Here is a 16,056-nt window from a genome sequence, read left to right on the forward strand (position 1 = left end):
GGGAAAGCCTTTCTGGAATTAGGCCAATCAGTACGACGCGCATGCCAGCCACATCATGGCTCCTAAACACTTGTAGCCTGACGTTCCGTCCTACTAATCAATCAGAACGCGGCTTTGCACAGGGCGTCCAATCAGAGAACCCCTTTCCGCCAAAACACTCCAATTCAGAACGGCGGGAATTAGAGTGACGTCACTTTTAGCCCGCGAAGAGCTGGTGGAGGTAGGTTTGTGTGAGGGGAGAGAATGGCCTCCTGTCCTCGTACATTATGTGATGCGTTTCTGTAGCTGTCCGGGCGCAGTGACCAGATATGGCGGATGCTCTGCCCGGGGACGGGTGTCTCTCCGCTGCCGGCATACCGTGTGTGAGGAGGCCGGCAGTGCAGGGGGCGCACCAACATCTGGTGGGAAGCTTCTTCACGGCTGCTCATTTTAACCCCGTACTGCCTGGGTGACTTTCTGTTTTTGCACATTCGTGTTTTCCTCGCCTCTTTTCAACAGCCGTAACTTTTTTTTTTCTTCCGTGTTTCTATTGCCATAATCATAGGAGACCCCCCCCAAAAAAAAACTACTGTGAAGTTGCGCCCTCTATGCAGTACGCACAAAGAGCGCAACTTCACAATATTTTTTTGAGGGTTTTATTTTTGATATTTTTTTATGGCAGTGTGTCTGGTTTTTGCGCTTCGTCCTGATGTTTTTCTTGACCCCCATATTGGGGTAGATACGCTGATTTGATTGCTTTTTTTTTTTTTTATAGCGCTGTCTTAAAACCCAAAATTTATTTCTAGATCCTTTTTTTTTTTTTTCTTTTTTCTCATTACAAGTAGGTTAATATTATATTTTGATAACCCAACTTCGAGACTCGAGACACCACATGCATTTAGTTTAAAATTGTCCCTTTAGGGCTCTTCCAGAGTATTGCTGTATATAGCAAATAATGCCGGTGACCTCTGAATGATCACCATAGGCCGACCTCACAGGTAGGATAGGAAAGGGGGACTTCAGCGGACCCTCAGCTGTCATGACCAACTATATCCGATTGAGTGATGGAGGACAGTGGGTGATATACCAGCCACCTTCTGGCCCGCCCTCTGTAAGTGGCCACATCTGAGATTGTCAGGGGACGTTTACCAGGTCAACAGCCGCGGGCAGAGCTCAGCTTCACCCCAGGAGGATGGTGGCTGGAAACCACACACATCTGCCCAGAAAGATGCAGGTTCAGCTCCTGAGCATGCATCAAAGAAGGGCATCCAATGTTGGACATCCCATGTGCCTTATGTTAGGAAAGGGTTAAAAGGAATCGATTACTAGGTTTTTGCTCTGAGAGCAGCATAAGGTAGAGACAGACCCTGACTCCATCCATGTGTCACTTACTGAGCTGTTTGTCATTTTGATAAATTCAATATTTTTCTCTGCTGCAGATCTAGCACATGAATCTAGCTCATGAATATGCTGGACTACTTGGCAGCACACAAAGTAGTCCTGTAATGATATGTTCCTGCTAATTAAAAAGTAATTTTATGAAAACTACACTAAGCAGTCTAGTAAGTGACACATCGCTGAAATCAGGATTTCTGCCCCTACGTTATATTGATTTCAGATTAAGTGGCAATAACCTCGTGACAGATTACTTTTAAGTGCTGAAAAAAAATTTGCTTGTAACGCCATTTTCTAAGAGACGTAATTTTTTTCAGTTTTCAGGATATGGAGCTTTGAGGGCTGCTTGTTTTTTTTTTTTTTTTTTTGTGCTCTTAGCCAATGCATTTATTGACATCACTTTGGGGTGGATGCAATGTTTTAATCACCAGCTATTAACCTTACTTATTTCACGGCTACCGAAAAACTGCAATTCTGGTGTTTTTTATTTATTTTATTTTTTTCTTTCCATGCAATTTACCGATCAAATTAATTTACTTTTTATATTGATCGAAATTTAAGAACATAGTGATACCAGATGTGTGTTTTGAAAAATTGTGTGTGTATATATATATATATATATATATATATATTTTTATATTATGTGTATGTGCGTTTCATTTTTTTTCCTAATTTTTCACTGTATTTGTTCCATTAGGGGACTTAAACCTGTGATGATTGACAATTGCACAGGAGTACCGTCATGACAGGGTCTTCAGCAGACCATCGTGTTCTTCGATCGTGTCCCCCGAAGCTGTAATGGTGGCATGGAATGATGTGTGCCCCCTCTGCCAGTGCGCTGTTGACACAGTTATCACAGCTCTTCTCCACCCGCAGCTGTTAGAGGCAGATGATGGCTAAATAACAAAGCTATCATCTGCCGGCAGAAATGTAGGCTTGGCTTGTGTGTCCGCATCAAAGCCAGGGGAGACGGCATAAGGCTTAGGCTACTTTCATACATCATTTTTTGCCATCAGGCACAATCCAGTTTGTGCCTGATGCGACGGATCCGTCACAAATTGTGGGAAAACTGATGCGACAGATCCGGTAGAGAGAGAGAGAATTTACATATGGGCATGGCCAGAAGCAAAAAACGGATCTATCGCTTGATTCAGTAATTTGCCGGATGACGATGGCGCCCATAGGCTTCCATTGTAAAAAAAAAAAAAAAAAAGATGGAAAGCGCCGGATCCGTCGCCTTGCCATTTTTTGCCGGTCACAAAAAAACGTTCTTTTGGACGTTGCTTCCGGCGGCTGCACAGACAAATTTAGCTGTATCTGGCGCGCGCTGGAATTAACATGAGACCATGCTGCACATTTCGGCGCTAATACAAGTCTATGAGGAAAAAATGGATCCGGCGCTGGATGGCAAAAAACTGATGTGTGAAAGAGGCCTTAGGCTATGTTCACGCAGGGTGGTTTTACTGCGTATTGGGCTTGGTTTTGTGCAAATATATCCTATTAAAACGCTGCTTTTTACAGTCCCAGCAAAGTCTGAGATTTCTGAAATCTCATGCACACACACAAACACCTGTGGCTTTTTCCCTGAATGTTTTGTCAAATACCTGCGTGTTTGCAGAGGTTTAAAAAAAAAATGAGCAGGTCGATTTGCATTAAAACAACCCACTTTGTAGAAAAAAAACTCTTCAAAAACTGCAGATGACTCCCAGGAGACCTCCTGCCACAAGATCAAGTTTAGTTCAGGAAAAAAAAAAAAACCTGTGTGAACATAGCCTTACCCTGGATGTCATGTCATTAAGGCTAAGTTCACATTTCCGCTAAAATGTATCAGTCGAAATCCGCTGCTATGGTAAACAACGGAATCTGTTTAGCTGATTCCGTTGTTCCCATAGACTTGCATTAGTGGCGGATTGCAACTGATGACCCTGCGTAGCGTCCGCTGCGGTCCGTCTTTTTTTGACTAGTAGGAATAAAGCTGGGCTCAACCATTGTGTATAGGAGGTGCTTGAGGGAGAAGTCTACAGATACTGTGATCAATCCTAAGCACTCAATCAGACAAAAATGATGCAAATAAAGGATTTTTATTTTTCGATTATAAGCAAAAGGAAAAGAAAATGCCACTACCGATAGAGCAAAGCCGAGCCAACGTTTCGGCCTATATTAGGCCTTTGTCAAGGTCTTGCGTTTGTGAGAGACCATAGAGTATGGACGGGTTAAACGTCCGTGGAATGTACCATGGGTAGGGCGTTTTTACTTTTCAGGCGCGGTTTGCCAGAGTCTGGGAGAAGCATAGGGCTAATGGAGAGGTAGAGGAAGTGCCTTCAGACCTTGCCTTATGGGTGTATCCGTTGTCCGGTCCCGGAGCCGCCTCTTTCAGCCATCTTTGTTCTCCTTCTCTAGCCGCGGTGCATGAGGCGTCCGACGTCATAGACACTCCGGCATTCCGGTCCTGAGCAGGGCAGATCAAAGTATTGTAGTGCGCCTGCGCAGGACCGGCGAGTGTGTATGACATAGACGCATCATGCACCCAGGCTTCAGAAAGAGAACGAAGATGGCCGAAAGAGGAGGCGCCCGCACCGGAGAACGGAGACGCCCATTAGGCCCTCATCCACCACAGCGTGACAAATAGGTAAATATTATAAAGTGTTTTTTATGTTCTACACAGCGGCCTGTGCTCTTATATACAGCATGTTAGAATGCTGTATATAAGAGCCCGGTGGTGGTGGCCGCAGATTATAGCCAAAAAGTGGTGACAGGTTCCCTTTAAAGTAAATTCTACAGCCAGAGTGTGGATAATTTGTGACTCACCCCTGCACTATTTATTTTTTTGCTTTAGTGTATGTTTTCCTTCTGTATCTGTAACATCCATGGGATGCTGTGCTACACCAGGTCCCTGTCCAAGCTGAGCTGGATGTGCCAGGACCCAGCAGCTCTGCTATGTGTCGGGCAGACACCCGGCTGACATGATCGTCAAATCCTATTGATGCATTCACTACAAGGCATTTTTAAGGAGGTTGTCAGGAACTATTTTAGTTATTCCCATGTTAAAACAAAACAAATAGGGAGGTAGTTGCGAACTACTTTGCCTATTCTAACTGGCTCAAAATGATCACTTAACGCTCCTGATGGTGATTCCGCTGCTTTATGTCAACAGAGCAGCTTTTCCTCTTCCGTGCTGCTACGTTGACAGGGTGTTATTGCCAACGCAATGCTGATTGACCCACAGTCATGCAGTGGGTAGCCGGCTGTCAATCAGCATGAGATCAGCAGTGATGCCCATCAATAGAGCGGAAGGGATGGAGCTGCTCTCTAAATGTGGCGTCAGCAGAAGCCGCAGCAGATCTGTGTTGGCCAGAACAGGGTGGTAGTTAGCAATTCTTAGGCTTAAAGTAAAAAAAATAAAATAAAAATATAGTCCCAGGCAACTTTTTAAAGCTGCCAGCAAAGGGGAGAACAAAAGGGTGTCTGTCCTCTCATGAGGATCACGTCAGAGACTGAAACCTGGAACAGAACCTGCTCAGGCTACATTGCAGGAGCTGGAATTAGACCATCTTCATATGTTCACTTCACAGTATTTGTAAGCCTAAGGCCCCTTTCACACATCAGTGATTCTGGGACGTTTGTGCTTTATTTTAAACGTACCAGAATCACTGACATACGCAGACCCATTATAATGAATGGGTCTGCTCACACATCAGTGATTTTTCACTGCACGTGTCTCCGTGCGGCGTACCCGCGTGTGCGTGATTGCCGCACGGAGACAGGTCCATTTTTTTCTGGCATCACTGATGTCCCATGGACCACGCAGTGGTGTGGTCCGTGAAACACGTGCCAGAAAAAAACGTGCATTTAAAATAATAAACATTTTAACTCACCCGGCTTCAGCCGCGCTCTCTGCAGCCCGTCCTCCCTGCTGCTTCTGAGCCGGCTGATTACTGTCGCGCATATTAATGATGCACGACACAGCCGACCCGGAAGCAGCTGCTGCGGGGGTCAGCGCCAGCCGGATGCTGCACCGCGGGAGCGATCAGGACCATGGAGAGCGGGAACGGGCACAGGTGAGTTAATCTCTTAAGTGCAATCACGGGCCACGGAGAACGGAGCCCGGATTGCACTTAGACAACCCACGTGTGCCATGATTCACGGCACACGCAGGGACATGTGCGTGTTTTACACGCCAGTGAAAAATGTCAGTGTTTTTCACTGACGTGTGAAACGGGCCTTAGGCTACTTTCACACATCAGTTTTCTGCATTCAGGCACAATCCATTTTTTTCCTGATCCAAAGGATCCGGGAAAAAAAATGTAAAACCGGATCCGGTTTTTAACGGATCCGTTATGCCGGATGCGTAAAAAAACGGATCCGTTTTGCATCCGTTTTGTCCGTTTTTTTGCTGGATCAGTTTTTTTTAATTAATTTGGTGCATGCGCAGTTTACAAAAACGGATCCGGCAGCCGCATCCATTTTTTACCGCATTGCGCCGGATCTGGCTTCCATAGGCTTTCATTGTAAAACACGCCGGATCCGGCGCGATGCGTTTTTTTTTGCCGGACAAAAAAACGTTGCAAGACACGTTTCCTCCGGCCGCCGCTTTAATTTAATTTTGCCGCATCTGGAAAAAACCGGATGCAACGCAAAGCCATCAGGTAGAGTCCGGTAACAATGCAAATCTATGGGGATAAAACGGATGCGGTACCGGATCCGTTTAACCCGTTTTTTTCCGGATTGTACCTGATGGAAAAAAACTAATGTGTGAAAGTAGCCTAAGGCTACTTTCACACATCCGGTTTTTGCTCTGCGGCACAATACGGCGCTCTGCAGAAAAACCGCAACCGTTTTTTTTTTTGCCGCCGGTTGCGGGTTTTTTTTGCATAGACTTACATTAGTGCCGTATTGTGCCGCATGCTTGCGTTCGGTCTGGTTTTTGCCGCATGCGGCAGATTTAGCCGATGCCGCGGCCGGATGGAACGTTGCCTAGAACGTTTTTTGCTCCGGCAAAAAAAACGCATCTGGCCGTTGCGGCGCATTTTTCAATGCATGCCTATGGCCAGATGCGGCGCAATGCGGAAAAAAACGCATCCGGCCGCTGCATGCGGTTTCTTCCACTGCGCATGCTCAGTAGCGTTCCGCAACCGGAAAAAAAATGGACGGGCCGCATGTAAAAACTTGTGCAAAGGATGCAGTGTTTTCGCTGCATCCGTTGCATAGGTTTCACAGCCGGATTGAGCCGCACTGCAAAAACCGGATGTGTGAAAGCAGCCAAAGTCAGGAGTGGAAGAATCAAAGGATAATAATAATATAATACACTGGCACCATTTCTGTGGTTATTACCCATCCCTGGGTTAGTCTTACAAATACTGAGCTAAAAAAAATCACCAAATACTTAACATGGCCTTAAGGTTTGTGCATGCGATCAGGGCGCGCTGTCCATGGTTTACAAGTTTAAATATAGGAGGGCACCAACCCCACCCTAGGATCACCCCGGCACTAAAAATATACTACCGTAATAAACGAAAGAGAACAGAAGTGCCAAAAAACGAGGGATTACCAGACATGAAGTTTTGACGTAGATAATTTACATCTTTATTGAAAAGGCTGTATAAAATGTAACAAACACTTTTCAAAGTTGTTTCTGGGGAATAAATGTGCACTACATGCAATGATTTATAGAATACAACAAAAAACTTTGTGGAAAAAAAAATGCACTGAATTGAGAACCTCCTGTCTAATCAGCATAGAACAAATTTAGCACATAGCACCCAACAGGGAGTTAAATAGACAGGGTTAACGGTTCCCTAGTAAAACATATAAATGTTGCATACATCCATGTAAATACCACTAAAAAGGCAAACAATTACCCCAAAGAGAAAACATGAGTGCATAAATTCCTGCCGTGTAGGAGCTGCCCCATGCAGACCCAGGTGATCCCCTACCCGACGCGTATCGTCACAGCTAGGTGACTTTATCAAGGGTACAGAGTAATGGCATTACATGGATGCATGCAACATTTATGTGTTTTACTAGAGAATTCTATGAATTGTTGCATGTAGTGTTCAAATTTATTCCCAAGAATCTACTTTGCAAATTGCTTCGTTATTAACACTGCTGAGTTGTTTCATGTAGTCTGTTCAGACCTGTGATATTTGGTTTAATGTTATTTAAGGCCCTGTGCGCACGTTGCGAATTTACCGCGGATTTTGCCACGGATTTGCTGCAGAAATTTTTCTAACATTGCTGCAGTCATTCCCCAGCAAATCCTATGAGTTTGAATAAATGCTGTGCGCACAGCATGTTTTTTTTTTTTTTTTATACTCTCGTATTTAATGAGCATGTCACCTATTTTCTGCAGGTACCTGCGGTTTTTGTCATAGATAATGGTAAAAACTGTGGGGGCCAACTTGCGGAAAATCCGCAGCAAAAACGCGGGTGCGGGATTCTTTCAGAGGGTCCGTTTTTTTCTTAAGAAAAAGGCACTTTCTAGTGCGCACATAGCCTAAAGGTTTTTAATAATCTGTCCACAGTTGCTTTTTGACAACTTGGGTGTTGTTTGTTACATTTTTTTTTTTTTTTTTTTTACAGCCTTTTCAATAAAGATGTAAATTATTTACTTCAAAACCTCATGTCTGGTGATCCCTCGTTTTTTTTGGCACTTCTGTTCTCTTTGGTTTATCAGGGCACGCAGTCTCTTCTCCTGCGGGGCCGCGAGTCCTCTCCACGGGAGACCACAGTTGCGGTGGCCATGATGAGGGTTTGGGTGCTGTGGACTTTAGCTCTATTTTCCCTGTGGCAAACACTCGCATCTCCGCAAAATAAATTGAAATGCTGCAGCTTGGAAAGCCATACCTCAGGTCAGTTTACACTGCAGAGAAATGAAGCTTAGTGGGCAGCAGATTTCTATTAATCCCATCCACTGTGCTTGTAGTGTAGAGCGCAGCGTTTTGGACTCAGCGGAAATACTTTGGAACTAAACGCTGCAAACTCTGATCGTGAGCGTGTACCCTTATAGTATTTGTCCACTACCGGACATCTGCCTAATCTGACATTAGCTGCAGTGTTTCAACAGTAACATGACATTGTGGCTTCAGCTCACGAATATTTTGTCAGAGCGGACATCGCTAGTGAGCAAGCGCACAATGACTGCTGACACAAGGCATTGCAGTCACACGTCACTGCTAGCAACAACGGCACCAACATCTCTGAAATGGGGCTGCAGCAAGAAGTGAGTACACTGATCTTTTAATTTGGGTCATGAATTGGTTATGCTGTGGTTGTCTGATAGTGAACAACCTATTTTTGAAGTCCATGGCCAAGCCCTGAAAATGTATCTAATTTAGTTATCAGATTAAAGTCCTTTTAGGGATGATCACTATTTCTAAGAGATCTCCCTTGGCAGTAAGCAGATCACTGTAAAATATCGCAATGTAGGTGTATTCCAATATTTTGGCTTAAAACATGGCAGTCGATGGGGTAAGAATGAGCGTGTATACACTGTTAATTATTTGAGTGAAAGATGGTCAGTTCTTCCAAAGTGAGAGACCCTTTAAATATGGTAGACCACGCTTTACAGGGATGAGTATCCAGTACACAGAATTGCCCAATAGGGGTTATGAAAATAGGTTTTGTAAACGGAACAACCCTTTTAAGTTACCTTGTGTATATGTTACAGGGAATGTATGAAAACCCGGCATTCTATAGAATACCTAGGCAGTGTATACAATCCCTGTCGTTTTCAGGCAAGACATGAAATATCTGCGTTGTTCTATACTTTCCCTAGGCATTACATAAAATGTCTAGGTATAAAGAAGGACAAGAACAGCTTAGGGCAAAGTCTGATATAATGCCCAGATTGGAAAAGTCTTTAGTAAGGGCGGCTTTACACGCTACGACATTGCTAAAGCGATCTTGTTGGGGTCACAGATATGTGACGCACATCCGGCCGCGTTAGCGATGTCGTTGTGTGTGATACCTATAAGCGATTTTTGAATCGTTGCAAAAAACGTTCAAAACCGCTAATTGTTGACATGCCCCCCCCTATTCCCAATTATCGTTGCTGCTGCAGGTACGATCTTGTTCGTCGTTCCTGAGGCAGCACACATCGCTATGTGTGACACCGCAGGAACGAGGAACCTCTCCTTACCTGCGTCCCGCCAGCAATGAGGAAGGAAGGAGGTGGGCGGGATGTTACGTCCCGCTCATCTCCGCTTTGATTGGGTGGCCGCTTAGTGACTTCGCTGTGACGCCGATCAAACCGCCCCCTTAGAAAGGAGGCGGTTCGCCGGTCACAGCGACGTCGCAGAGTAGGTATGTGCGTGTGACGCGGCCGTAGCGATAATGTTTTCTATGGCAGCGATCACCACATATCGGCCGTACGACGGGGGCGGGGACTATCACGCTCGACATCGCTAGCGTTGTCGCAGCGTGTAAAGCCCGCTTTACAGTCAAAAAACTAATGAAAGAAGAAATCCTAAATGAACAACAGGATATCTTTACTGGGAAAACACAAAGAAACAGAAGTGTCATTCCGGACTATTAGTCTTTAGTTACAAACAGTCAAACACATGAAATAAGAAATGAACAGGATATCTTTGCTGGGAAACAAAAAAAAAAAAGGATTCAGAAGTGTCATTCCTGACTATTTGTTGCAGCCCAGGAGGCTAGAATGGCATTTTAATGCTAGGGGTAACTGAGCCACTTTCACAGATCTGCTGCCACCTACTTTTGGATGGATCACATTCTACACTCCGCCTGTTTGTCATTTAGGTATTCTATAGAATGACTAGGAAATGTATGAACATCTGATGTATTCCATACTTTAATGACCCATTTCCGGCATTGTATACATTGCCTAGGTATTCTATAGAATGCCTGTTTTTACACATTGCCGGTAGCATATATAAAAAGACCTAACAGCCAAGTTTAGGTAGATTTACACTAGATCTCGAATCTCTGTATAATGAGATGATCCTGACAGTGTAGGAAGATCGCTTATTAGGGGATTCTGTAAGACCTGTAACCAGGCCAATTTTTGCTACTTATTCCCACTGCTCCCCTGAGTATTCAGTTTATTTTTTAAATCCACAACATTCAATATAGTTGGGTCTTTTTATTTAGTGCTACTTTTTATGGCCCTTACTAAGGGGGTGTGGCTCACAGGGTAATTCTGCGGAATAGACAGACACATCCCCAGAGAATCAGTCACACCCCCTTGTCAAGACTAAAAATGAGCACCAAATAAAGGCCTCTATCTCTAGAGCCAAATGGCGGATTTATAAAAATGGAATACTTGGTAACATTGGAAATAAAACCAGCACAAGCTGCCTATTTTTGACCCGGTGACAGATGCTCTTTAAAGCGTTATCCACTACAATATTAGCAATAACCTATTTTTAGGATAGGTCATCAATATCAGATCCCAGATCTGGCACCCCACCGATCAGCTGTTATAAGCTCTTGCAGAGGCAGAATGTAAACCATGAAGGGAGCAGCACAGCACCAGTACATACCCGGTCTAGTGTCCGCTCTCAGGTACTCTAGATCAAGGTTCCCCCAAATCCAGTACTCCTGATCCACCAACACATCATATTGTTTGCATTTCCTTAGTATTGCACTGGAGACCATTCCAAGGAAATTCTGAAAACCCAATCTGTTGGTGGGCCTGGAGGACTGGACCTGGCAACACTGATCTAAATCAGCTTCTGAATTGAATAGACTATCATAGTAATCACTATTGTATAGTAGTGAGCAACCAATTTAATTGTGTTCTTTAATTAGGACCCTCATTCTAGGCTATGGATAGCAGATTGCTGGTGACAACCCATGAACAGAATTGTCACAGGTCTGTCTAATTAATGGTTTCAGGAGCCAGTTATTGTTTTGTTGGTAAAAAATCGTTTCCATTTGCAGTAGATTTTATTAGAGGAGTCTCCTCCATCAGCCATTCATTCCCAGATCAGAAGCGCAGTGCAGTATGTAAGGAAGGCTGCACTAATGAGAAAAGGGGGAGAATCTGTAATACTTAGTAGGTAACAAAATATAAAATGGAGAACCCCTTTAAAGATCCTTTGTTTGTTTGGGTATCTATGTGATATCTTACCGAGGTGAAGTTTGGAGCATCCGTACCCACCAAAGTGATGCCAGCTAGTCTTATCGGCTGGGTTTAGAGTATTTAGAAAAGAAGAAAAAGTTTCTTCCGTTTATAAAATCGTATAATAATCAATGGGGCCTGTTGTGAATACATTTGAATTAGATTCCAGTTTGGGGGCTCTCTCTTGTGGTCAGTGCTGGTAATGCAGTTGACTTGCTAAATGAGAACCAGACAGCAATCAGGCCATTTGTTTTGGGCCTATATAACTATGTATCTTCCTTTTTGTTCCTTGCCGATGCTCAATTGTATTTCCAGTGTGCTAAGGATATCCTAAAACCAGCCCTTTTCACTGTGTCTACCAGAACTCCTCTCAGATAAGTTGGTCTTGTCCTTTGCTTATGGTTTTCACTTTCTTGTTATTTTGCCTGTGTGGAGTTCTTGGTGGAATTGGATTATTCCCTGCTGGGAGTATCTGTGTACCTTGCTCCATGTTCTGTTATGTATTGTGTTTTGTCATACTTTGTACAATATTCAGTCCCCTCTCTATATCAGTGTTTTCTTGGATATCCAGTAACACCAGAGTACTGATATAGCGGGGGGAGAGCCTGTTTAGGCTCAGTATTTTTCCATGTCAGGTGTGCTGGTATTTATTAGGGTTTTTACGGCTGCAGACTGTGCTCTTTCCTATCCGTTCCTATATAGCTAGTTTGGGCCTCATCTTTGCTGACTCTGCTCTCTAGCTACTTATTGTGTTTTCCTATATCGCCGTAATCTTTACATGTGGAGGGCTGTCTATATCTTTGGGGACTACTCCGAGGCAGATTAGCTTTTCTACATTTCTCTCTGTTACTGTATTTAGTTCTCCAGCTGTGTCGAGGCGACCAGGTCATCTTATTCTCGTCCCACGGCTACTTCTAGTTGTGTGTCAGTATTAGGTCTGCAGTCCATTAAGGTTCCAGCCACTCTGGTTATTTTCTGGGTTCCGAGTTATTGCTGCTTTTCTGATCCTCTTCAGTCATTGGATCATAACATGGGCCTTCATGCTTCTGTTTGTATCGGTATCCATCTTTGACATTTTTTCCCCCTCTGTTAGTACAAATAGAATGTAACAAGGAAAAAAAGGAAGAAAATATTTCTTATTTTTTCCTTGTGCATTACCGCTGGTCTTTGGTGAAGTGCGCTCTGTTTCTATACAAGACCACAGAGGTCTATTAGCTACACCTGGTGAGCGTACGTTTTCCTTTTTACCTATAGTGTAATAACGTGTGTACGTACCAGTATACACACACTTTTCTACTATATGTAGATTTGATCAAGAGAAGCATCAGGTTGAATAATTCCACTTATTTGTGTTACGTGAGTGATTTGCTGCCTCTACTTTAGCCATTATACAACTATCTTATATCCATTCTCAAAGACTCTTCCTTTTTGTATTTCAGATCCACAGTTTAGAAAGTTTTCTGATATCCACGTCTTCACTGCTCTGCAATGGGAATTCAAGGCCTAGCTAAGCTGATCGCTGATGTGGCCCCCGGAGCCATAAAGGAGAACGACATAAAGAGTTACTTTGGGCGTAAAGTGGCAGTGGATGCTTCCATGTGCATCTACCAGTTTCTTATCGCTGTACGGCAGGACGGTAACATGCTTCAGAATGAGGAAGGGGAAACCACCAGTCACTTGATGGGCATGTTCTATCGTACAATACGTATGGTGGAGCACGGCATCAAGCCTGTGTATGTGTTTGATGGCAAGCCACCACAGTTGAAGTCAGGTGAGCTGGCAAAGCGCAGTGAAAGGAGGGCCGAGGCTGAGAAATTGCTAGAGGCCGCGCAAGAGGCAGGTGAAGTGGAGAACATCGAGAAGTTCAATAAGAGGCTTGTGAAGGTGACCAAGCAACACAACGAGGAGTGCAAAAAACTGCTTAAATTAATGGGTATTCCCTATGTTGATGCGCCTTGTGAGGCTGAGGCCACTTGTGCTGCTTTGGTAAAAGCTGGGAAAGTGTACGCTGCGGCCACTGAAGATATGGATGCATTGACTTTTGGCACTCCTCTGCTGCTGCGGCACCTCACTGCTAGCGAGGCCAAAAAGCTGCCAATCCAGGAGTTTCATCTCAGCCGGGCTCTGCAGGATATAGGCATCTCACAAGATCAGTTTATTGACCTCTGTATCCTGCTGGGCAGTGATTACTGTGAGACCATTCGTGGTATTGGTCCGAAGAGGGCTATTGAGCTGATCCGGCAGCACAAAAGTATAGAAGATATCATGGATAACATTGATTTAAAAAAATACCCTGTGCCTGAGAACTGGCTACACAAAGAAGCTCGCCAGCTCTTCCTACAGCCAGATGTGGTGGACATGGAGAGTGTGGACTTAAAGTGGGTTGATCCAGATGAGGATGCTTTGGTGTCTTTCATGTGTGGGGAAAAGCAATTCAGTGAAGACCGTATACGCAATGGAGCCAAGAAGCTGGCCAAGAACCGTCATGGCAGTACACAGGGCCGACTAGATGACTTTTTCAAGGTGACTGGATCTATCACCTCCAGCAAAAGGAAGGAAACTGATGCTAAAGGATCCGCTAAGAAAAAGGCAAAAACTGGAGGCACCCCATCCGGGAAGTTTAAGAGGGGCAAGTGATAAGGCCATGTGGATGGATCGCAAAAGAGCGCAGGGACTGTTCAAGTAGTATAAGTGAGAATGGATTTTATATGTTCTGGCCATTGAAATAAAGCAAAAAGCTATATATATTTGGGTAGTTTTCTGTCAGCAATGAAGCATACAAAGTATTCTGTATACTGACTGCATTGTTCAGTTTTGTTTTTTTTTTTTGTGTTTTTTTGTGTTTTTGTTTTTTTTTCTTTTTTTTTCTTTTTTCATATGCTTGATGTTCCCTAAGCATGTTACCTTTTCATTATTAAATACAGCAGCTGAGCTTTATTCTCACTATGTTACCTGTTTATTGAAGTCTAAAGGCCGCTTTACACACTACGATTTATCTGACGATATGTCATCAGGGTCACAGTTTCCGTGACACACTTCAGTCATCGTTAGCGGCGTCGTTGCGTGCGACACCTACGTGCGACTCCAAACGATAGCAAATAGGGTGAAAATCGTTGACACGTCGTTCAGTTTCAAAATATTTTTCGTAGTTTGGATCACAGCAGACATATTGGTACGTTTGACACCCTGCCAACGACGAACAACATCCACACGACCACCTTGGTCAAAAACAATATATCGCTGAGGATGTAGCGTCGTTTGTGAGATGTGTACGTGTAACCGCTACAAAACTACCTATGGGCGATCTCGGCAAATCGTAACAACGATCTGGGCGTGTCACATCGCTAACGAGATCGCTAGCAATATTGTGTGTAAAGCAGCCTTTACTTGTGGAAAAAAAAATAATTTATGGTATGCACCTCAATGGCTAAATCTACTATTCCAATCCCCTATTAAAAAAATACTGCTTTTCTTACTTTTTTAGTGTTTTCATTCAATTTCAGGCTGTAAAGGACATTTAGTTTCAATAGGAGGAGACTTTATACTACAGCAGTCCTTCACTTCCAGCCTGTTTATTGCTGAAGCTGAGAAGATATAGCTAAAATAACTTTAAAAAGTTATTCTTGAGTTGTCTCTTGAGCAGCTCACAGCTCTCCAGTCTCCTCACTTCCTGATTTTTGGCCAGTTACTCTGTTCCTTCAGTGAGCATTCTGGTGAGTAGTAGAGGTGTATCAGCAAAAGTTCTGCTGGAACACATTGTGCCATCAGTGATTGGTTCTAGAGTATACTCGATCGCTATTTTTACACATAGATAACCCGACATTTGAACAAGCACACATCTTGGAACAGTGAGAGCAGTGATGATGGATGCCAGGCATTGTAATTCTACTTCTATAGGACTGATGAGAGCAACTCAGACAAGCGCTAAAGGTGAAGTGAGCATATAATGCTGTATAGAATTCAATGGACCGAACAGAGCTGACTTAAATATTAAGAGCTAACTCCTCTCTTGAAATGTAGCTACTCCACACACTAAGCCAGTCGTGGCCAAGCTTTATGGAAACCAGCTGTACACTATGAAAGATAAAAGCTGTCATTGCAGGACTATAAGACCAGATTAAAAAGAAGCAAGATTGCAATTTACTTGCTTTAACTGTCCACTTAAAAAAAAATGTGAGAATAGCTCTTTGCTGCAAATTCCCTGTTTAGGTAATTCATAGTGTGGCTGGAGAGGAAACTTGATAGCCAATAAAATACTGTGATAACAGTAGCCCGGGACCGGAATAACAACCCCTTCACACATGTGCATAACAAACACATGTGAGGCTTGTTCCATTTTGTCCATACGTGTGTACATGTACATGTGTCATCTGTGTGAGGTCTGCGTGTCCCGTACCGGACAAAAAACACCCCAATATGACTGAAATTAATAGTTTGGATGTGTAAAAGGTGTGCAAAGATGGATAGAGATGGCTTGCTAGATTGTAGAGCTATGTAGGAAAATAATTAAATGAAAACAATGACGTGCGTTCCCCCCCCCCCCCCCTTCATTGTTGATAACCAGATAAAACAGATTGGAGAGTGCTGATATCAGGCTG

At 43.7% G+C, this 16,056-nt stretch overlaps 1 protein-coding gene across 1 annotated transcript; it reads left to right on the forward strand.

Moving 5' to 3' along the window:
- The first annotated feature begins 35 nt into the window (after positions 1 to 35).
- FEN1 (flap structure-specific endonuclease 1) lies at positions 36 to 14,401 on the forward strand. Its single transcript, XM_075325204.1, has 2 exons — positions 36 to 220; positions 12,898 to 14,401. Exon 2 carries the CDS (start codon positions 12,947 to 12,949, stop codon positions 14,093 to 14,095), a length of 1,149 nt encoding a protein of 382 aa, XP_075181319.1. The 5' UTR covers positions 36 to 220; positions 12,898 to 12,946; the 3' UTR covers positions 14,096 to 14,401.
- Positions 14,402 to 16,056: the final 1,655 nt, after the last annotated feature.

The sequence above is a fragment of the Anomaloglossus baeobatrachus genome, chromosome 10, assembly GCF_048569485.1.
Source record: "Anomaloglossus baeobatrachus isolate aAnoBae1 chromosome 10, aAnoBae1.hap1, whole genome shotgun sequence".
In the NCBI taxonomy this organism is placed as follows: Eukaryota; Metazoa; Chordata; class Amphibia; order Anura; family Aromobatidae; genus Anomaloglossus; species Anomaloglossus baeobatrachus.